General features: G+C 38.7%; 1 protein-coding gene across 3 annotated transcripts in view; it reads right to left on the bottom strand.

Moving 5' to 3' along the window:
• LOC127454618 (protein Aster-A-like) overlaps positions 1-19,688 on the bottom strand; it is a 48,210-nt gene extending 28,522 nt beyond the window's left edge. The window contains exons 1-3 of one of the 3 annotated variants that reach the window (XM_051721938.1): positions 19,245-19,688; positions 12,301-12,469; positions 11,472-12,173 (exon numbers count right to left, since the gene is read on the bottom strand). In XM_051721938.1, the coding sequence (XP_051577898.1) occupies positions 11,472-11,878 (407 nt within the window). In that variant the 5' untranslated portion in view covers positions 11,879-12,173; positions 12,301-12,469; positions 19,245-19,688. Of the gene's footprint in view, positions 1-1,588; positions 1,889-11,471; positions 12,174-12,300; positions 12,470-19,244 lie in introns of those variants that run through there. The other 2 variants (XM_051721939.1, XM_051721940.1) reach the window with 2 other exon arrangements.
• Between the last annotated feature and the right edge of the window lie 3,130 nt (positions 19,689-22,818).

The raw sequence follows: 22,818 nt of genomic DNA, 5'->3' as shown, positions 1-22,818 counted from the left end.
TTGACGGTCACAGAAGCAGAGGCAACTGACACTTGTCCTCCGCCACCCGGATTGAGGTAACCGTGCCACCACAAGGACCTACTAAGTAGTGGGAATTGGGCATTCCAAACTGGGAGAAAAGAGGATAAAATTAAAAATAAATTACAAATAAAAAAACATTGTTTTTACGGTTGTTTTAGGGGTTTAGGGTTTACGGCATTAAATTGTCATGGCAACAAAGTTGTAAAATTGGATATAACTTTACACAGAAAAGATTAGTAAGCGATTTTATCACACTAAAATCATGTTAACATGCATATTATGTTTTGTGCTATACTTGTGAAACAGTGAGTATTTTTAAAAGTTTATGAATTCGCCTCATTTACTTCCATTGTCAATGCCTCACTGGAACCCAGATTTTTTCTTTTCTCTCAAGTATAAAATTTATTTTTGTGATAATCAACATTATGCCACAAATTTTGTCAATTGAGCTTAACTTGTATTGAACCCTGAATATTCCTTTAATATAAACAATGTTTGCTGTATGAGAATAACCATGTAATTTACTTAAAGTACCTGAAGGTACTTCAAAGAATACCATGGTATTACCATAATTCACGCCAAAAACCTGGTAATATCATGGTAATATGTGGAACAAGTCCTTTATTCAACTTCTATTAATCTTGTCAAGTCTTTATCAAATCAACATTCAGGATCTGACTGATTGCCGTATTTAGTTATCTTTTAAAACTTTGGCCTCTGCTCATTTCTTCTTGGATCTCTAGCACACGTTGTCTTGGTAACAGAGGGAAGGAGGGAGACATTTCAGAGTCTCCAAGGAAACCTGTCATGATCCCGAGAACACACCTCTCACTGAACTAGTCGGTCTAGAGGGCTTCAAATGTGAAATGTGAGTAACCAAGAAGCAACTTTTCAACCATAATAAAGCTCTCATTTAGGTCCTATATGAGTATTGAGACCAAACAGGCAGAGTGAGTCTTTAATCTCATTTATTTATCAGAAGAAAAACAGTCAACAAATGCGTCCTCGCGAGAGCAGCAAAACAGCACGCGAGCTCAACAACATTCCGACAACAATAAAGACCGAAATTCTAAACTGTTCCTCTGAGTGACATGCGAAACTCTATAACTGGAGCCTTCACCCCCCCTCAAAGAGCTTTTTACCGGACTCCTTCCAGCAAAATGTCAACGGAATGAATAGGCGGTCTGTAGCGGAGGCTAAAAATGTCGCGAGCTTCAGTTGCCGCCTTAACCGATGCAAATTTGCAGGGAAAAAATATTGCATTTAAATAATATGAACGTGGAGTGAAGGCAGGATTTGCGTGTCTAGAAAAAGTACGAAAAAGTAAAACTACAGCAGCCGTAAATCTAATCCTTAGAGCTGAACGTGCATTTGTGCACACCGTGGATGATCACAGACAGAATGTCGATGTGATCAGTGCATGCGTATAAACGCCTACCAACCGTCTACTGCACTGTGATGCAAGAACAACTGATGAAAGTGAACAGTCAAACATTTCAATAATCATTTTAGAATACAGTATCTGCCGCACGCATTGAATAAAACAAGTAAAGCATGTGCTACTTACTCGAACATGTCATTGGGTTTTCCTCAATTCACGTTTATTTTAAAGTAGCCTCTCTGTATGGCACTGTGCCGACTCGCCAGACGGTACATTTAGATTAACTAGCCATAATGCATTGGAGACACAGCGTCCTCTGTTCATCCGCAGCCCGTGTTATTCCACCAAAGCGCAATCATTTAATATCCCCATCCCAAACGAGGTACCAGACCTAGGCTGTTCCTCTAAAATGCAATGACCACAGCGGTCTCCACCATGAGCGCACCGGCTATCCTAAAGCAACCTACACACAGAGGAGGGGGAGGAGAAAAGAGGATGTACAGTGTGTGTGTGTGGAGGAGGGTATCAACACTGTTTTAGACAGTGGCCCTCGCTTTACAACTGCACACCAGGTTCAACCCATAGCGGATTATCCTTAAGAGTTTATGTGAAAGCACTTGAGTCAATAAAAGTGCTGAAATGCTGCAAGGATAGCCTTAAAGGGATAGTTCACCCAAAAATGAAAATTCTCTCATAATTTACTCACCCTCATGCCATCCAAGATGTGTATGACTTACTTTCTTCTGCTTGACCAGCTCCAACCAGTAGGTGGTGATATGCACAAAGAATGCAAATTGCCAAAAACAAAAGAAGAAAAGTGAAAGTGGAGATTTATTGTAAAAAAATGACTAAAAGATTCAAAGTTCTGGCCACCATTCACTTGCACTGTAAAAACATATAGAGCAGAGATATTCTTCTAATAACCTTTTTGTTCAGCAGAAGAAAGTTGTACACATCTGGGATGGCATGAGGGTGAGTAAATGATGAGAGAATTTTCATTTTTGGATGAACAATCCCTTTAGAGGAAACATGCAGTTTGCAAATGCACAACATCATGTAAATTGAGGGAATAATTCTAAAAGATCAAAAAAGTAGCAGCGTTCACTATTAGACTCCTGGAAAAAACGATCAGTGGGCTAAACCTATACAACAACATTACTACAGCCCGTTCTCCTGCCAATCGGTTTCTTTGGCCATTGTTCCATCCTCAAACTCTGGGGTATAGAGACTGTAGATAGCAAAATAATCCTCCGAGGCCTGGCTGTCTCCATAATCTGTTTTCTTGGGAGAATCAGCCGTAATCTCAGTATAAGGGTGATGGGGAAGGTAAGACAGTTGCAAAGGCAATGCATGCCTAAAAACTCCAACCCAGCCCTTGCTACACCTTGATGGCAAAATTGAAAAATTTTACCCTAAGCATCTGCACCAGATAATGCAAACAATATCTTTGATCAGGATCAATGAATGATTAAACCAATTATACAGTGGGGTCAGACAAAAAACAGATCTTTTTCACTTCTGAGGCTTTAGTGAAATTGATCAAACACAAACGCTTTGCCTGTGCAATAATCCAGTAGGATTGACGGTTTGAAGCTTAAAGCAATCAATCTATTTCCGCAATTCCCTGTATCTAAACAGACCTTAGACTGTACAGTGATCTACAACAGAGAAATGCAGCTGCACTGTATCTCACCAAGATTGTGTGGAAGGCATATGGCATGAGTACATCATCGTTAAAAAGTCCATAGCACCCCAAAGAGGTTTAGACAAATTAAATCTTCAGACGTAAGAAGCAGCAGCCCATGTAAACAGACTGAACTTCACTGAAGAAAAGAGAAATATGCTTTTGCACAGTGGTTTGAATAGGCTTAAAAGTGATAGTTCACTCAAAAACGTTCTTATTTACTCACTCATTTTGTCTCAAACCCGTATGACTTTCTCTTCTTGGAAATGATGTAAATGATGTCAGAATGTTCATTTTTGGAAGAAACATCCCTTTACATTTTTAAATTCACTTGCTGTGCCACAGTGGGATGCATTGCCATGCAATTTACAATTTATTAGTCATTCAAAATGGTAGTGGCAAGATCCAGACCCTGGCCTGTTTCTTGTCGATGTTGTACAAACTTGCATGTCAGGAACTCACATTGATTTTTGGACAGATAGCCCAACCTACAGAGGTTCGTAAACAGACAGGGCAAATTCTGCAGTCAGCTAAAACAATGCTACATGCAAGTGAGCAATAAACAGGCCTCTTGAATTTCAGATTAACACAGATCTGTCTATAAATAAAAGCAGTGTGGATTTTCAAATAAGAAACAACAGTTTATTCATGACTATGTAAGGTTTCATCAAATGCATGTGATTCATACTGTTGTGATCTTTCATGTGTGTTTGAATCATAATAAGAGATAGCAATAAAAAAAATTTTTTTTTTTTTTAGACTAGCAGGGAATGTGTTCAGAGTCGCTGGCTTATTGTAAGGTTTAAGGTTGTAGTAAACTAATAAATAAACAAATACTGGTTTAACAATATCCAGAACCTTGTAAAATAGATCACACTGCTTCAGTTCAAAGCGAGTTTCCCAAATGCATCACAGGCTGAGCGGCAAAACAAAAGGAACTAGGTCAGTTGGTAGATGAGAAGGACAAGGGCACAGCTATTCATGTGGTGTGCATAAAACACCTTTGCCTCACTGAGCTTGTCTTTTCACTGGCTGACATTGCTCACTGCAGCATGCAAACAGAGGCATCTGATTGGACCGCAGTGACATCACCAGAAAAGGTGGACACTCCCACTGGATAATAGTGATGTCATGTGTGAGAGAGTCAGACAGCTCAGATACAGCTCCACCTCAATTTCTCCAGTGCAAAATTACTCATCCTCTGTGGTCTTTTTTTTCTTCTGTCATTCTATCATGTTTCTTTTTATTCCACGAGACAGAATCGATAAACATTCCCTCTCTTGATTACAGTGTTTTGATCCTGTCTGCTTAATTTAGTCCCTGAAATTATTAGGCTACTGTTTTAGTTGGACAAAGTCACCGTAATTACAACTAGCAAGAAAGCATGGTGTTTATATGTATGTAACTGGTACTGTCAGCGTTCACTATAAACCCAGTGTTGATTGAATGATGCCAGATTGCAAAAGAACAAATCCTTGCATAAAAACCAGGGAAAAAATAAAATCAGACACAAAAAGACTAACTATAATTCATAATAATAATAATAATAATAATAATAAATATTTACAGTAATCAGTTTTTTTTTGTTTTTATATATATATATATATATATATATATACACACACACACACACACACATACATACACACACAGTTGAAGTCAAACATTTACATACACTTAGGTTGAAGTCATTAAAACCCATTTTTTAACCACTACACAGATTTAATATTAGCAACCTTTGTGCATGACACGAGTAATTTTTCCAACAATTGTTTACAGACAGATTGTTTCACTTTTAATTGACTATATCACAATTACAATGGGTCAGAAGTTTATATACAAGTTAACTGTACCTCTAAGCACCTTGATGAAAATGATGTCAAGCCTTTAGACAATTAGCTTCTGATAGGAGGTGTACTGAATTGGAGGTGTACCTGTGGATGTATTTTAAGGCCTACCTTCAAACTCAGTGCCTCTTTGCTTGACATCATGTGAAAATCAAAAGAAATCTGTCAAGACCTCAGAAAATATTGTGGACCTCCACAAGTCTGGTTCATCCTTGGGAGCAATTTCCAAATGCCCGAAGGTACCACGTTCATCTGTACAAACAACAGTACGCAAGAATAAACACCATGGGACCATGCAGCCATCATACTGCTCAGGAAGGAGACGCATTCTGTCTCCAAGAGATGAATGTAGTTTGGTGCAAAAAGTGCAAAGTGAAGATATTGGAGCAAACAGGTAGACAAGTATCTATATCCACTGTAAAACGAGTCCTGTATCGATATACCTGAAAGCTGCTCAGCAAGGAAGAAGCCACTGCTCCAAAACTGCCATAAAAATCCAGACTACAGTTTGCAAGTGCACATGGGGACAAAGATTTTACTTTTTGTAGAAATGTCCTCCAGTCTAATGAAACAAAAATGGATCTGTTTGGCCATAATAAACATTGTTATGTTTGGAGGAAAAAGGGTGAGGCTTGCAAGCCGAAGAACACCATCCCAACCGTGAAGCAGGCGGGTAGCAGCATCATGCTGTGAGGGTGCTTTGCTGCAGGATGGACTGGTGCACTTCACAAAATAGATGGAAGGAAGGAAAATTATGTGGATATATTGAACCAACATCTCAATACCTCCAAAGTTGTGGCAAAATGGCTTAAGGACAACAATGTCAAGGTACTAGAGTGGCCATCACAAAGCCCTAACCTCAATCCGAAAGAAATTTTGTGGGCAGAACTGAAAAAGCATGTGCGAGCAAGGAGGCCTAAAAACCTGACTCAGTTACACCAGTTCTGTCTGGAGGAATGGGCCAAAATTCCAGCAACTTATTGTTAGAAGCTTGTGGAAGGCTACCCAAAACATTTGACCCAAGTTAAACAATTTAAAGGCAATCCTACCAAATACTAACAAAGTGTATGTAAACTTCTGCCCACTGGAATTGTGATATAATCAATTAAAAGTGAAACAATCTGTCTGTAAACAGTTGTTGGAAGAATGACTTGTGTCATGCACAAAGTAGATGTCCTAAATGACTTGCCAAAACTATAGTTTGCCAATATTAAATCTGTGGAGTGGTTAAAAAATGAGTTTTAATGACCTTTTAACGACCCCTCGTGCCGCCAAAACAGTGCCAACCCGCATCTCAGAATAGCAGTTTTTGGCACAGTTCTGAGTAAATTCTTGCGAGTTGTGTGTGAAAATCCCAGGAGATCAGCAGTTACAGAAATAATCAAACCAGCCCATCTGGCACCAACAATCATCCATGCGATTATCTAATCAGCCAATCGTGTGATCGCAGTGATTTGGAGCGTGGCATGATTGTTGGTGCCAGACGGACTGGTTTGAGTATTTCAATAACTGCTGATCTCCTGGGATTTTCAGGCACATCAGTCTCTAGAATTTACACAGAATGGTGCCAAAACAAAAAACAGTGTGCGGTAGTTCTGTGGATGGAAATTCCTTGTTGATGAGAGAGGTCAACAGAGAATGGCCAGACTGGTTCGAACTGACAAAGTCTTTGGTAACTCAGATTACCGCTCTGTACAACTGTGATGAGAAGGATATCAAATCAAATCAAAATCAAATCAAATCAAATCAAATCACTTTATTGTCACACAGCCATATACACAAGTGCAATGGTGTGTGAAATTCTTGGGTGCAGTTCCGATCAACATAGCAGTCGTGACAGTGATGAGACATACGCCAATCTACAATAAACATCAAATTAACACAACACAATTTAAACATCTGTTATACATAATTAAACTCGACTTAAAACATCAAATTAACACAGCACAATTTAAACATCTGTTATACATAATTACACAACTTAAAACATCAAATTAACACAACACAATTTAAACATCTGTTATACACAATTACACTCAACAATATACAATAATAACATACATTGCACAGTATACAATATGCTGTTTTTGTTTTTTGTTTTTTTTTTGTTTTTTACTATATAGATACTATATAGATACACATTATTCAATAAAAATTAAAATATATATGAAAAAAGTATATATATAGAATGTACAGTATTGTACTGTATTGACATTCAGGCTGTCGGTTGATAGTCAGTTGTTAAGAGAGACATAATATAATGACAGTAATATAATTTATGACAGTCCGGTGTGAGATAAAAGAGTAATAAAGTGCAGGGATGATGTATTTTGATCGTGGGAGATCAAGAGTTCAGAAGTCTGATTGCTTGGGGGAAGAAGCTATCATGGAGTCGGCTGGTGCGTGTCCTGATGCTGCGATACCGCCTACCTGATGGTAGCAGTGAGAACAGCCCATGGCTCGGGTGGCTGGAGTCTCTGATGATCCTCCGAGCTTTTTTCACACACCGCCTTGTATATATTTCCTGGAGGGAGGGAAGCTCACCTCCGATGATGTGTTTGGCAGTTCGCACCACCCTTTGCAGTGCTTTGCGGTTGTGGGCAGTGCTATTGCCGTACCAGGCGGAGATGCAGCCAGTCAGGATGCTCTCCACAGTGCAGGTGTAGAACCGTGTGAGGATGTGGCGGTTCATTCCAAACTTCCTCAGCCGTCTCAGGAAGAAAAGGCGCTGATGAGCCTTCTTCACAACGACTTCAGTGTGGACGGACCATGTGAGTTCCTCAGTGATGTGGACACCCAGGAACTTGAAGCTGCTGACTCTCTCCACTGGTGCTCCATTGATGGTGATTGGACTGTGTTCTCTGTCTTTTCTCCTGAAGTCCACCACAAGCTCCTTTGTCTTACTGACGTTGAGGGAGAGATTGTGCTCCTGACACCAGTGTGTCAGAGTGTGCACCTCCTCTCTGTAGGCTGTTTCATCATTGTCAGTGATCAGACCTACCACCGTCGTGTCATCAGCAAACTTAATGATGGCATTGGAGTTATGTGTTGCCACACAGTCATGTGTGTACAGGGAATACAGTAGTGGGCTGAGAACACAGCCCTGCGGGGCTCCAGTGTTGAGGGTCAGTGATGAGGAGATGTTGCTGCCTATTCTAACCACCTGGCGTCTGCTTGACAGGAAGTCCAGGATCCAGCTGCACAGCGAGCTGTTTAAGCCCAGAGCCCGGAGTTTCTCATCTAGCTTGGAGGGCACTATGGTGTTGAATGCTGAGCTGTAGTCTACAAACAGCATTCTCACATAAGTGTTCTTTTTTTCCAGGTGGGAGAGAGCAGTGTGTATTGTAGATGCAATGGCATCATCAGTGGAGCGGTTGTTACGGTAAGCAAACTGCAGCGGGTCAAGATTGAGTGGTAATACAGAGCAGATGTAATCTCTGATTAGTCTCTCAAAACATTTGCTGATGATGGGGGTCAGAGCAACAGGACGCCAGTCATTTAAACAAGTTATTTTCGATTGTTTTGGAACAGGCACAATGGTGGATGTTTTAAAGCATGTGGGGACTACAGACAAAGAGAGGGAAAGGTTGAAAATGTCCGTAAAAACACCAGCCAGCTGGTTCGCGCACGCTCTGATGACGCGGCCCGGAATGCCGTCTGGACCCGCGGCTTTGCGGATATTCACCCGTCGGAATGATCGGGTTACATCCGCTACAGAGACGGAGAGTGAACTAACCTCTGTAGCTTCGGCCGTGAGAGCTCTCTCCGCGAGGGCGGTGTTATTTCCCTCGAAACGAGCATAAAAAGTATTTAGCTCATCCGGTAGAGAGGCAGCGGTGTTCATGGCGGAGTTTTTATTCCCTTTAAAGTCCGTGATGATGTTAATTCCCTGCCACATGCTTCTAGAGTTGGTGGTGTTAAACTGTCCTTCAATCTTACTCCTGTACTGGCGTTTTGCTGTTTTGATAGTTTTTCGGAGGGCATAACTGGCTTGTTTATGCTCCTCCGCGTTCCCGGAATTAAAAGCGGAGGTCCGCACATTAAGTGCTGCGCGAACATCGCTGTTGATCCACGGCTTCTGATTCGGATAGATTCGCACAGTTCTGGTCGGAATCACTTCCTCTACACACGTTCTGATGAAGCACATTACGCTATCAGCGTAAAGCTCGATGTCGTCATCAGAGGCGGACCGGAACATCTCCCAGTCCGTGCGATCAAAACAGTCTTGTAGCGTAGAGTCTGATTGGTCCGACCAGCACTGGATCGTTCTGAGGGTGGGTGCTTCCTGTTTCAGTTTCTGCCTGTAAGCGGGCAGAAGCAGAATGGAAGAGTGGTCCGATTTTCCAAATGGTGGGCGGGGGAGGGATTTGTAGCCATCCCGGAACGGAGAGTAGCAATGGTCCAAAACCCGGTCCCCTCGTGTGTTGAAACTAATGTGCTGGTGATATTTTGGTGCGACTGATTTTAAACTGGCTTTATTAAAGTCCCCGGTCACAATGAACGCGGCCTCAGGGTGCGCGGTTTCCTGCTCACTTATACTCCCATACAGTTCCTTGAGTGCCCGGTCTGTGTCGGCTTGTGGGGGGATGTACACAGCAGTGATAATGACCGCTGTGAATTCCCTCGGTAGCCAGAATGGTCGACACAGAAGCATAAGAAATTCCAGATCAGGAGAACAGAAAGACTTGATAGAATGTATGTTCCTCTGATCACACCAGGATTTGTTGATCATAAAACATACACCACCTCCTCTAGTTTTACCTGAGAGGTCTTTCGCTCTGTCCGCTCGGAGCATGGAGAACCCCGCGGGTTCAATGGCTGAGTCTGGAATCTCCGCAGACATCCAAGTTTCCGTAAGGCAGATAACGCAGCAGTCCCTCGTCTCTCGTTGGAAAGAGATCCGCGCTTTCAGCTCGCAGAGCTTGTTATCCAGAGACTGAACATTTGCCAGTAGAATAGTGGGTAGCGGGGGTCGATTTGCGCGGCGTCTTACTCTGATGAGAACGCCGGCTCTGTTTCCCCTTTTCCTCCTGCGTTTCCGCGGCCGTGCTGCCCAGACAAAGGGCTCCGCTTGCGTGTTTGTAAACAGCGGGTCGGCATTGAGGAATGTGAAGTCCGGTTTACGGTGTGAGATCGCTGAGCCAATGTCCAAAAGTGTTTGTCTGTCGTAGACAATAAGGCAGGCAACATCCAAGACAAGAAACATAAGAATTGTAAACAAAACAAACAAACCATTGCTAAGTTGTGTCGGAGCTCGCAACGCAGCAGCCATACTCGGCGCCATCTTGAGTCCAATTTTGTGGAATGCTATTCTGAGATGCTGGTTGGCGCTGTTTTGGTGACACGAGGGGGACCTACACAATATTATGCAGGTGGTTTTAATGTTGTGGCTGATCGGTATAATATATATATATATATATATATATATATATATATATATATATATATATATATATATATATATATACACACACACACACACACACTTTTGAAATGTATTCCACTACAGATTACAGAATACATTCTGTAAAACGTAATTTGTAACATATTTCGTTAGATTACTCAAGGTCAGTAACGTATTCTAAATACTTTGGATTACACTGGTAGATTTTTTCACTTGTTTTGTCTATAAAAACTCTGCCAGTACAGTAAGACAAAATACACATGTTAAAAATACATTCTCTGAAAAACCCAAATATCTTATGCAGTGTTGTTTCTAAAACAAGATAAATCAAATTGATCTTATTTTAAGGATTTTTAGATATTTTTACAGGAAAACAATACAAAAATTATCATCAAGAATATGGTTTTTGCTCTAATAATAAATTGACAATTTACACAAGGTTTATTTCTATTTCTTCTGCTCCAAATTTACTTCTCAGTCTGCTCGTATAAATGTAACGCATCATAAGAAAGTGTTTCACCGCTGTTCAAATGCACTTTGGATCACATCATTTATATGTATAAATGTTTTCCATCTGAAAGGACTAAATATTAAATGAAACAAATTACAATAAAATGCAAAGTAATCTCTTCAGTGATCAAAATACTTTTTGAATGTAACTGTATTCTAATTACCAATGATTTAAATTGTAACTGTAGTGAAATACAGTTATTAATATTTTGTATTTTAAATACGTAATCCCGTTACATGTATTACATTACTCCCCAACCCTGTATATATGACAATTATAATTATGAATTAGTTATTGTGTATATATAAACATATATATATATATACATTTTATTTCTATTTTTTTTACTAAAAAATAGAAATCTTAAACTGACACAAATCTAAATTGTCTCACATCTAAACTAATGATAATGTTAATCAGCATGAGTCTTCCTACCAATAACACTTCCTCCCTATCCAGATCAATTTCTTATTGTCTTCCCCATTAGCTCCTTCTGTTCTCACTAGTGTATATGAGTGCGTATCGATCTGATTTTCCTCTGAATGTCTAGAGTACTTTTAAAAAATGGTAAGGAAATGATGCTGGATGGCCAAACAGAGGCAAGCGAGCCAGCACACACTGACCTGCTGCCTTCACAGTCCGAATCCTTGTTGAGAAGGCTACGGAAAGACCAGCGAGAGCGCCTGCTTAGCGAGGAGCTTCGTGACCACGAACGGGACTGGGGTAAGAGAAGCACGGAGGGACTGCCCTGCACTTCCTTTTCTACATTGGAGACCACTGGAGGTGATGGACTTTGACTTCTATCTCTCGTCTCTTTCCCTTTATTCCAATGGTTCTCTAATCCGTTTTCTTGCTGCACCATGCCTCTCCTCCTCTCCCGATTTCGTCTGCGTGAGTGGTACCGGTGTAGCCGTGGGCTTGGGGAGCAGGACAACGACTCCGTATCGGAAGATGGAGGAAGAATGTTCACAGTTGGAATGGGAATGGGCTCGGCCATGGTGATGTCAAGAGATGGTGTCACAGACATCATCAGCACTTAAAACTTTTTGCCATTAGTTTTTACATCTGGATAGTTTAAAGTTTAGTTGAAGAAGCCCAGGAAGCTGTTTTATCATGTGCAATAATTCATTGCGAAGAACTAGGTATTTCCCATTTTTGTTTCATTTAAGTCTTCTAGATCTGGTCTGGAAATTCCACTACATTCCAAAATAAATATTCATTTGTGCATGGAAAGGTTTGGATCCACTACAACCCGCCGTCCTGTAGTCAAAAGTCAGCAGTTCAGGTTCCTTCACAGCTGTACAGCGTATCTGCAGTGTAAATTCCTGCAGCAGGAAATAAAAAAATGGGGTGGGGCCATCACTAAATTCTAATATGCAAAAAAGAGTGTTGCCATCTTTTGTTCAGTAAATTTTCTCCAGGAAAAGCACACGAGAAGTTGAATTTGCTTACATCCAACATTGCTTGATGCCAAATCCATCTTCTTCTGGGTTCTCTGATGCTATTAAAGGCTTCCTTTAAAAGAGTCTCTTCTTTCACTGTCACAAGCACAGCTCACACTGCAGTTTTGCAACTGCCTCATCATGGCGATTTGTGCATCAGGTATGATAAGGTCACGTTGCTAAAGAGGGAAGAAACTATATTTATGTTGAACTTCTTTAGGCCATAAACTGGAATAAAATATTTTATCTGGACTACTTTGTTTTTAACAAAAAATAGCTTTGCAGGTTAGTGTTATTTTAAAATATTTTAGGGATGCACATACTAATCACTAAACACTTAAAAATAGTAATGACAAGATTAGTGCTACAATTTGACTTTTAATGCACTTTTTGTTTATTTGGATTATTCATTTTGAATTATATATTCAGTATAATTGTGGTAATGGGGGCGTAGCCGAGCGATGTCTGTGGAGAGCAAGGCTGGGAGAGGAAGAAGGGTAAAGATTGACACCTGTGGGAAATTCTCTAACAGCTGTTCTGTGTTACAGTGAGAGCTGGAGAGGGATAAGAGGGCCGTCCAGACTGCCGAGGGGAGAGAGAAAGCAACACATGAACCTGACTGTGCATGTGATCAGCAGTGCTGGGCCAGTTCCATGCTCCAGCCGTCCGCTCAAAGAGCTCAAGGAATGCCTCCGGATCATCTTGAGGTCAATTCTTCATCAGTGTGACATGTGGTACAGCCATAAGTGGGTCCGAAGTCGCGGCTGAAGACCCCTCCTGGTGTACCAAGCTCCGTAGCACCTGCCAGTCCTCTGCTTGAGCCTGGAAGATGCCTGGAACCGCTGCTCCTGTTCCAGACGCAGCTCAAGCAGAGACTGACATTTCGCTTGGTGGATGCTGGTGAGGGTCTTGAATACTTTGGCCAACAGCGAGGACTCGACAGCGTTTTCTTCCTCTTAATTCCTGGGTTTCTGCACCACTGTGATAAGTCTCTAGCTCTTTTAGGATGGAGGAAGCGGTAGCCGGATACACAATCCAACGCAAGTCCTTTATTTTCTATGCTTTTCAGTATAAACGAACTAATGGCTTTTCAGCACTGCTGATCACATACACAGTCAGGTTCATGTGTTGCGCGCTCTCTCTCCCTTCCGGCGGTCTGGATGGCCCTCTTATCCCTCTCTAGCAATCACTCTAACACAGAACAGCTGTTAGAGATAATTTCCCACAGTTGTCAATCCTTACCGTTCTTCCTCTCCCGGCCTCGCGCTCCACAAACGTCGCTCTGCCACGCCCTCATCACCACAATAATGTATGTATCTAAATAATAATCTATATTGTATATATTACTTAAAAATTGTCATAGCGGAGTATCCTCAAGATAGTTTCTTGAAATTGTATGTAAATGTTTTATTAAGGAATCAAAAGAGTTTGCTATTTGTCAATGGTTTTGTTGGACAATATCCTCCCATATTCTTATGGTATAACTCCTCAAATAGAGAACATGATTGACAGATACAGTGGTATAAAAAGACAGATCTCACAAAAAACATGCATACACAGCAATGTTTACAGTTTAATACACAAGTTCCTATTAATGGATGGGCGCAGTAGAACCGCTTGATAAGCATGCAATGTGTCAATAAAAGCTGGTAAAAAAAAAAGGATTTATGCTGGACAGTGCTAGGAGAGTAGGCCTACTCCTTGATAAAGTAACGGTTTGGGCGAAAGGTTGCAATTGACACGTTTCCTAAACTTATCTGGAGTGTGGTAGCCTAATGTGTGAGGATATGGGCTGCTATCACGAAGGTTGCAGGCACTATGCAAACAAGAGGCGAATCTAAAACGAAGTTAGAGATTATACTGCTAAGTCCAATAGGAAAGATAACAATGAAATGTACAGTTGAGATTTATGCAAGGATTTTTGCCTGCCTAATGCAAAGTCTCCAAAACAAACAAGCTGTGTCAAGAAAGCTAGGTCATATTTGACAGTAGGGCTGGGAATCGGCAACCACCTCATGATTCGATATATCATATTCTCATGATTTGATTCCAATTTACAAGTTTTCAATTCCAATCCAATGGGTAAATTTCAGTTATAATGTCCATTTTGCTCACAGTTTGAAAGGAATTTTCTTTCAGCTAATACTGTTATTAATTATACAGGGGGCATTCTATCTTGGTAAATTACGGAAATATTAATTTTACAAATTTTATTTTATCATTAGTTCTTTGACATTTTAATCACATTTTAGCTTTTTCAAAATATGCAAAGTCCATTTTTTACATAAAAAATATATGATGCCTTGAAACTGCATATACAGTATTATATATATATATATATATATATATATATATATATATATATATATATATATATATATACACACACACACACACACACACACACGTTTGTTGTTTACATGCATCATTTTTACTATTTACAAATATTTACATTGATATGTAGATACATAAAATGGTACTGTCTCTTTAAGACCAGCGGCAGGGACTTTGACAGTGTTTTGGTCGAATAGTGTTACAGCATCCGTGCTGATGCGTGATTAGAATTAAATGTATCTTTTGTTGTTTTTGATCAACAACTGCCTGTAAAGAACGGATGGATATTAAAATGTACATTATTCAATGACAAATGGAATGCATGTTTCTCATCTTTGGACACGCATTACACGGTGCGAGTCAAATAAAACTTTTACTTTTAACATGCAGTGTAAAGATCTCGATGTTAAACTGTGCCACTACTCTACAATGGTGAGAGAAATCTGAAAAATGACCAGCCAGTGGCTAATCACAGACATTTTAGACACATATGCGAGTGATTAAAGCGCATTGTAGAGGGTTGGGCATTGAATACAAGTGCGATCTTGGGATTTTAAGAATCTACATCAGGACCGTTCAAATGAAGATCACAATTAAGCTGAAAATCAATATTTAACAACAAACTGAACTCGATTGTCATCTAAAATTAATTTTAGCATCATAATGCAATTTACATTTTCTGAAGAAGCTCAGCAAATGCGATCCGAGGTAAAGAGGGATACATTTAAAATATTAAAATGTTCAAAAGCTAGTTTTCTGAAAGTGAACTCAGCATTGGACAAATAGTTCTGATCGTTTATAGTCTTGAAAAGTGTAGAACATTCTAAGAATGTCATTCAGCCAACTTTTTTCATCTACAGAACAGGGTAATTTAAGTTTGTGTAAAGAAAAGGCAAGTATATAGGCCTAACAATATTATTTTTTTCGTTTGGTAATTAATTATTTTATTTAATGCTTTATTCATTTGGTAGGCTAATTTTTTAATTTAATAGAGGTAATTTTGCCGGTATTTTTTCAAAAGCTAAACAATAATTTAATAGAATCGGCTATGTTGGTGTTCCACAAAGCACACTGATGCTTTTATCCTAATATTGTGTATTTATTTTTAATTTAAAACATCTTTGTGCACAGAAATTATATGTTTGTATTGTGGACTAATTCCATGACTGCCATCTATTATTTTGAATGGTGTGGAAAAGCAACTTAAATAAACGGATGACTACCGCGATTACATTAATCGCAAAGATTGACCATTCATTTGTTCTCCGTGCACTTGTCGATGTGCATGATATGAGATATTTGTGTTTGCACTCCTGGAAGTGTCATGTTTGCAGCATCGGATCTATATGCCGTTAAGATCAATCCATAATCACGTACAATAAATTGGCTTTCAAGGACGTATACCTTGTAGTCATGATTAACACAGGCTAACGATTGGGGTAAATTCTGTCATGTGAATTCCAATTTTCTCGACAAAAAGTGTTTCCAAACCAGTTTTTCATGACATTTGAAGTATTGACATAGAGTTTATGCGCTAGAGTTAAACGGAAAATATTACGTCGACACTTGTGAAATTCTATCTTCCATCAGATTTATTTTCTGTTTTCACAAAAAATCCTTGGATGGAATTGTAGTTAATCACAACAATACAAGAGCAATGCAATGTGTGCTCTCTTTATTGTTCACTTTCTTTCCAAATAAAGATGCCTTCTTGACCTCAATGACATTAATGGAATATTCCGGGTTCAATACAAGTTAAGCTCAATCCACAGCATTTGTGGCATAATATTGATTACCACAAAAATTAATTATTTTTTAAAAAAAAAAAAGAAAAGAAAAATCAAAGTTACAGTGAGGTACTTACAATGGAAGTGAATGGGGCCAATTTTTGGAGGGTTTAAAGGCAGAAATGTGAAAATTATAATTTTATAAAAGCACTTACATTAATTCTTCTGTTAAAATTCATGTATTATTTTAGCTGTAAAGTTGTTTAAATTGTCATTTTTACAGTCGTTTTAGTGTTTGTTGACATTACATCATCATAGCAAAGAAGTTGTAAAATTGGCTAAAACGTTAAACAGAAAAGGATAGTAAGCGACACTAAAATCATGTTAACATGCATATTGTTTACATCTTGTGGCTATACATTTCTAATGGTGAGTATTTAAACGTTTACGGATTATTCCCATTGACTTTCATTGAAACTGCACTGTTGCCCCATTAGAAGTGAATGGGGCCAATCCATAAATATTTAAAAAAAACTCACTGTTTCAAAAGTAAAGCCACAAGACATAAACAATATGCGTGTAAACATGATTTTAGTGAGATAAAACTGCTTACTAACCTTTTCTGTGTAAATGTATTGCCAATTTTGCATCTTCGTTGTCATGGAGTGTACACAAACGATGTCAACAAACCCTAAAATGACTGTAAAAGTGATTATTTAAACAGCTTTACAGGTCAAATAATACATAAGTTTTAACAGAAGAATTAATGTAAGTGCTTTTATAAAATTATAAGCTTCACATTTCTGCCTGCATGTGCATGTGATTTGGTCTATCATCCATAGACACAGCCTATAATGAAAATGAACAACAATTTGCAACTTTACCTGGCTGACACCTTCTGTTTGCTCACTAATATCGCAGACAATTATGCTTAATTAACCGTGAGAGGCAGAAATCGTGATCACGATTAAAATTAGATTAATTGTGCAGCCTTAATCAACATTGTCACAAATGTGTTGATTGAGATTAACTTGTATTGAACCTGGAATAATCATTTAAACTACCACAAGAATCAAACAAATCACAAAAGTTTTAAGCATGGTTTACTTTAAAACTAATAATCAATAAAAACGATAACCAAATCAAATCAGCTCGGCCTTTCAAACCATTTGAGAATTATGCAGAATCTTCTGATTATTGGCAGATTAATACTCATTCCTCTGAAAATTTTTTACATGTCACAGTTTCATCACTAGGCTTCAGAACAGGACTTGCAGTCATTTATCAAAGGCAGAGGCAAGTTCAGCCTCTTTATTTGCTTTACTGTTTGAACAAGCTAAATCATATCTAGGTTTTGTTTGAACAAATCAATCTAAAGCTATTAAAAGACTGGCCTCTTACCCTATGAAACAAACCACAGTGCAATATAAACAATGATTTTACTTACTCAGGTCACATATGAAGATTGACTCTGTCAACTCAAGGATTACACCTGCGGCCAAAAGTTTGGAATAATGTACAGATTTTGCTGTTTCGGAAGGAAATTGGTACTTTATTTCACCAAAGTGGCATTCAACTGATCACAAAGTATAGTCAGGACATTACTGATGTATAAAACAGCACCATCACTATTTGAAAAAAGTCATTTTTGATCAAATCTAGACAGGCCCCATTTCCAGCAGCTATCACTCCAGTAATCATGCTAAATTGCTAATTTGGTACTAGAAAATCACTTGCCATTATATCAAACACTGCTGAAAGCTATTTGGTTCATTAAATGAAGCTTAACATTGTCTTTGTATTTGTTTTTGAGTTGCCACAGTATGCAATTGACTGGCATGTCTTAAGGTCAATATTAGGTCAAAAATGGCTGAAAAGAAACAGCTTTCTCTAGAAACTCATCATTCAATAATTGTTTTGAGGAATGAAGGCTATACAAGCTTGAAATTGCCAAAAAAACTGAAGATTTCATACAAAAGTGTCACTACAGTCTTCAAAGACAAAGGACAACTGGCTCTAACAAGGACAGAAAGAGATGTGGAAGGCAAGATGTACAACTAAACAAAAGGATAAGTACATCAGAGTCTCTAGTTTGAGAAATAGACACCTCGCATGTCCTCCGCTGACAGCTTCATTGAATTCTACCCGCTCAACACCAGTTTCATGTACAACAGTAAAGAGAAGACTCAGGGGTGCAGGCCTTATGGGAAGAATTGCAGAGAAAAAGCCACTTTTGAAACAGAAAAACGAAAAGAAAAGGTTAAAGTTGGCAAAGAAACACAGACATTGGACAGCAGATAATTGGAAAAGAGTGTTATGGATCTTAAACCCATTGAGATTTTGTTGGATCAGCTAGACTGTAAGGTGCATGAGAAGTGCCCGACAAGACAGCCACATCTATGGCAAGTGCTACAGGAAGTGTGGGGTGAAATGTCACCTGAGTATCTGGACAAACTGACAGCTAGAAGGATCTGCAAAGCTGTCATTGCTGCACATGGAGGATTTTTGATGAGAACTCTTTGAAGTAGTTTAAGAAGTTCTGAACATTTTTTTTCAAATTGTAATAGTAATTTTTCACATTATTAATGTTCTGACTATACATTGTAATCAGCTGAATGCCACTTTGGTGAATAAAAATACCAATTTCTTTCCATAAATTCAAAATCTGTACATTATTCCAAACTTTTGGCCGCCAGTGTATATGAAGACAAAGAATTGTACTTTCTCAAGGCATGAACTGAATGAAGGACACCAGACTCAAAGGTACGGATAATGAAATTTAGTAGCCTATATTATAGATATAAGTTAGAACCGAGACACTAAACAGAAATAAAACAGTCAAAAATAAGAATCTAACAATGACGTCTAATTTAATAGTAATCATAATTCCTACCTCCCATTGGACGAATTGCCCCCATTGTGTTTTCCGTGTTCGGCCTCAAACACCAGACGGGCGACGGTGCGGGGGGTGATGTTAAAATCCACTTTCTCGCAGGAACACATCAGCACCCCCCAATTTAGCCGGCAAGCTTACAATAAAGTTTTTTTCGCCGCCAGTTTTTTAAATGTAGCCACTATTTCTAGTTATGTATTACTGTTGAACTATTTCGGGCCGATAGCCAACTTAACATACGCAGAAAATGTGCGTAACAGTGACATCAAACTTAGGTAAACAAACCACCATAGTGATATTTATAGGCGTTAGCCGGTCAGCTGAATTCAGGCATTTGGGAAGAACGATGGGAGCTCGTTAGCTAGCATGCTAGTAATACCGGTTGGAAAACGGTCCACTGTTTACTTTTGTTTATCCCTGAATCCGGGTCGTGTCTAGAAGGTATCCCGCTTTCGTCACTTCTTGCGCATGCGCATTTTGTTACGATACTTTCGCCTGTGCTTTTTTGCTCGCATCTCAGTGTATTAATGATGGAAAGCATTAGAAACATAAATAATATAAATAATATAACATAATTATTATCATTATCATAGAGTGACTATTTGCACTAGGTAATTACCTATCACATAGTGCGGCTATTTGCACTGAAATAGTCTGATGGAAACAAAGAAATGATAGACAAACTGTTCCATGAGTGTCTGTACAATAGCATGATAAGACAGTGTGAATGTGCTTTTTCTATGCAGGTCTGGGTTCTAATCTTCCTTTTGACCCACTTTCCCCATCCTGTTTCCTGTTTCCACTCTTAATACTACTTATAATAATAAAGAAAATGAATGTAAAGGTTGATTTCCTCGCAGTGATAGGTTGGTGTATGGTGTCTGTGGGACTCTAAATAAACACTGCAGTTATGCCCTGTAAGGATTTAATTAGGGGTGCAAATAGTATCTTTCTAACACTATTTGCTCTTAGTGCAAAGGTGTTGCTATTTACACAGTGCAAATAGCCTCTGCCTTATTATTATTATTATTATTATTATTATTATTAATAAGAAATCCTGTTGTCTTCTTGAAATCTCATGTAGCATCCCATGTTTCTTGGATACAGTAATATTTTGAGTTCATGTTAAGGCACATTTTACTTTAAATCTTAGATTCTGTTATTGTGACTTAATTTACATTAAAAGTAATTCATGAATTAAAAAGTGTTTGTGTTGAAAAAAAAAAAGTTTGCTTTTTAAAGATGTTTATCTCTTTTAGAACTGAAAAATGTAAAACAAATCTTGTGGAGATTTTGTTTGTGTTCTGCAGCTCCTTTCCAGTCGAATCGCAAAGAAAAATGCAAACAAATGTGTCCCCACTCAAGATATACAGTACGTCCACTGAAGTGCAGATGTAATCTTGTTTAGTAAAATATATAGTTGCATCTGAGGGGATTAGAACCAATGGCTTCTTAAACAAGGAGCAAATTTGTTCCCACTTGACCACCCAATCCAATTTACAACAAGTGAGCTAACTGATGTACTTTTTCAGTGACCAACAAGATCTCATGACCGAAAGTAGCAGATGTAGAACTTAACTTACCAAATGTGAACTGACTGTTCATCAAAACAGATGATTTAAAATAATCTTTTACGAGTGCTCCTCGTTACTGTGTGACTTAAAATTAACGGCGTGTAAGAATCTCGTGAGATTGACGAGAGAGGGATCCTTTCTAGACACAATCCTGAATCCATTTGTCCACCGTTTAAAGTCCTACTAACAGGACTTGGTGATGATATCATAGCTTAATCTTTAAATAATGCACCTCATTAAATTATTTTGTAAACACACTTTAAGTTTATGTACTTTCCCTAAGTTTAAATCATAGTACAGTTTCCAATGAGACAGGCAAAAGTTTATCGGGGTAAGTACGGACGCAAACACAAGTATACCAACGCCTAGTTACCTCAGTAAATTAAATCTTTGACTTGGTGTGATGGAAATAGTACAATATGGATTTCATGGATGTTAAAAAGACTAAAACCAGATGAAAATACATTGTGGAAACTATAATACTATATAACATACACACCTTCCTTGTATAACTTTATGGTACAGTCGAGAGAAAATCCAAGTCCAAGGCATGCACAGACAAACAATAACGGAACGCTAATGTTCTTGTGTTTTGCACAAACAGGCCAGTACACGAATAATGCTTTCATAAACATTATTTATGATATCAAAGGTGGGTTTCTTTAGAATGTATTGAAATATAAACATTTGCTGAAATGCAAATGAGAGGAACACATAGAACGTAAGGGTAGAATATGCAAATGTATTATTATCTTTTATTCTCTTATTATATTATTTGTGGCATAATATTGATTTCCACAAAAATGTATTTTGACTTGCCCCTTCTTCTCTTTAAAAAAAAAAAAAAAAAAAAAAAAAAAAAAAAACAGGGGGCCTGGGTAGCTCAGCGAGTATTGCCGCTGACTACCACCCCTGGAGTCACGAGTTCAAATCCAGGACGTGCTGAGTGACTCCAGCCAGGTCTCCTAAGCAACCAAATTGGCCTGGTTGCTAGGGAGGGTAGAGTCACATGGGGTAACCTCCTCGAGGTCATGATTAATGGTTCTTGCTCTCAGTGGGGTGCGTGGTAAATTGTGTGTGGATCGTGGAGAGTAGCATGAGTCTCCACATGCTGTGAGTCTCTGTGGTGTCATGCACAGCGAGCCACATGATAAAATGCACAGACTGACTGTCTCAGAAGCAGAGGCTGAGACTTGTCCTCTGCCACCTGAATTGAGGTGAGTAACCGCGCCACCACGAGAACCTAGTAAGTTGTGGGAATTGGGCATTACAAAATTGGGGAGAAAAGGGGATCAAAAAAAGCAATAATCTGGGTTCCAATGAGGCACTTACATTGGAAGTGAATGGGGCCAATCCATGAACATTAAAATACTTACTGTTTCAAAAGTATAGACGTAAATAATGTGTTAACATGATTTTAGTGTGATTAAATCACTTACTAACTTTTTCTGTGTAAAGTTATATCCAATTTTACAACTTTGTTGCAATGTCAACAAACCCTAAAACTGTCTGTAAAAATTACTATTTAAACAACTTTACAGCTCAAATAATAAAAGTAGTTTTAACAAAGGAATTCATGTAAGTCCTTTTATAAAATTTAAGCTTCACATTTCTGCCTTTAAACCCTCCAAAACTGGCCCCATTCACCTCCATTGTAAGTGCCTCACTGTAACCTCGATTTCTGCTTCTTTTTTCTTTTTGTTTTTTAGAGAAAACGAGGAGCAAGTCAAAATTAACTTTTGTGGTAATTAACATTATGCCACAAATGCTGTTGATTGAGATTAACTGGTAGTGAACCCGGAATATTCCTTTAAGATTGTGTGTTTTATTTAGATTTGGCAGGCCTGTGTCATCTCGTAATGACCATGTGGGCATTAGTCCATCCATTTAAGTGCAGAAGAGGCAATGTAAAAAAAAAAAGTCTTAAAGGAATATTCCAGGTTAAATACAAGTTAAGCTCAATCGACAGCATTTGTGGCATAATGTTAATTATTCCAGGG

This window comes from Myxocyprinus asiaticus, chromosome 16 (genome assembly GCF_019703515.2).
Source record: "Myxocyprinus asiaticus isolate MX2 ecotype Aquarium Trade chromosome 16, UBuf_Myxa_2, whole genome shotgun sequence".
NCBI lineage: Eukaryota > Metazoa > Chordata > Actinopteri > Cypriniformes > Catostomidae > Myxocyprinus > Myxocyprinus asiaticus.
The sequence above is the reverse complement of the archived record's forward strand: the minus strand, read 5'-3'. Positions and strand labels throughout refer to the sequence as shown.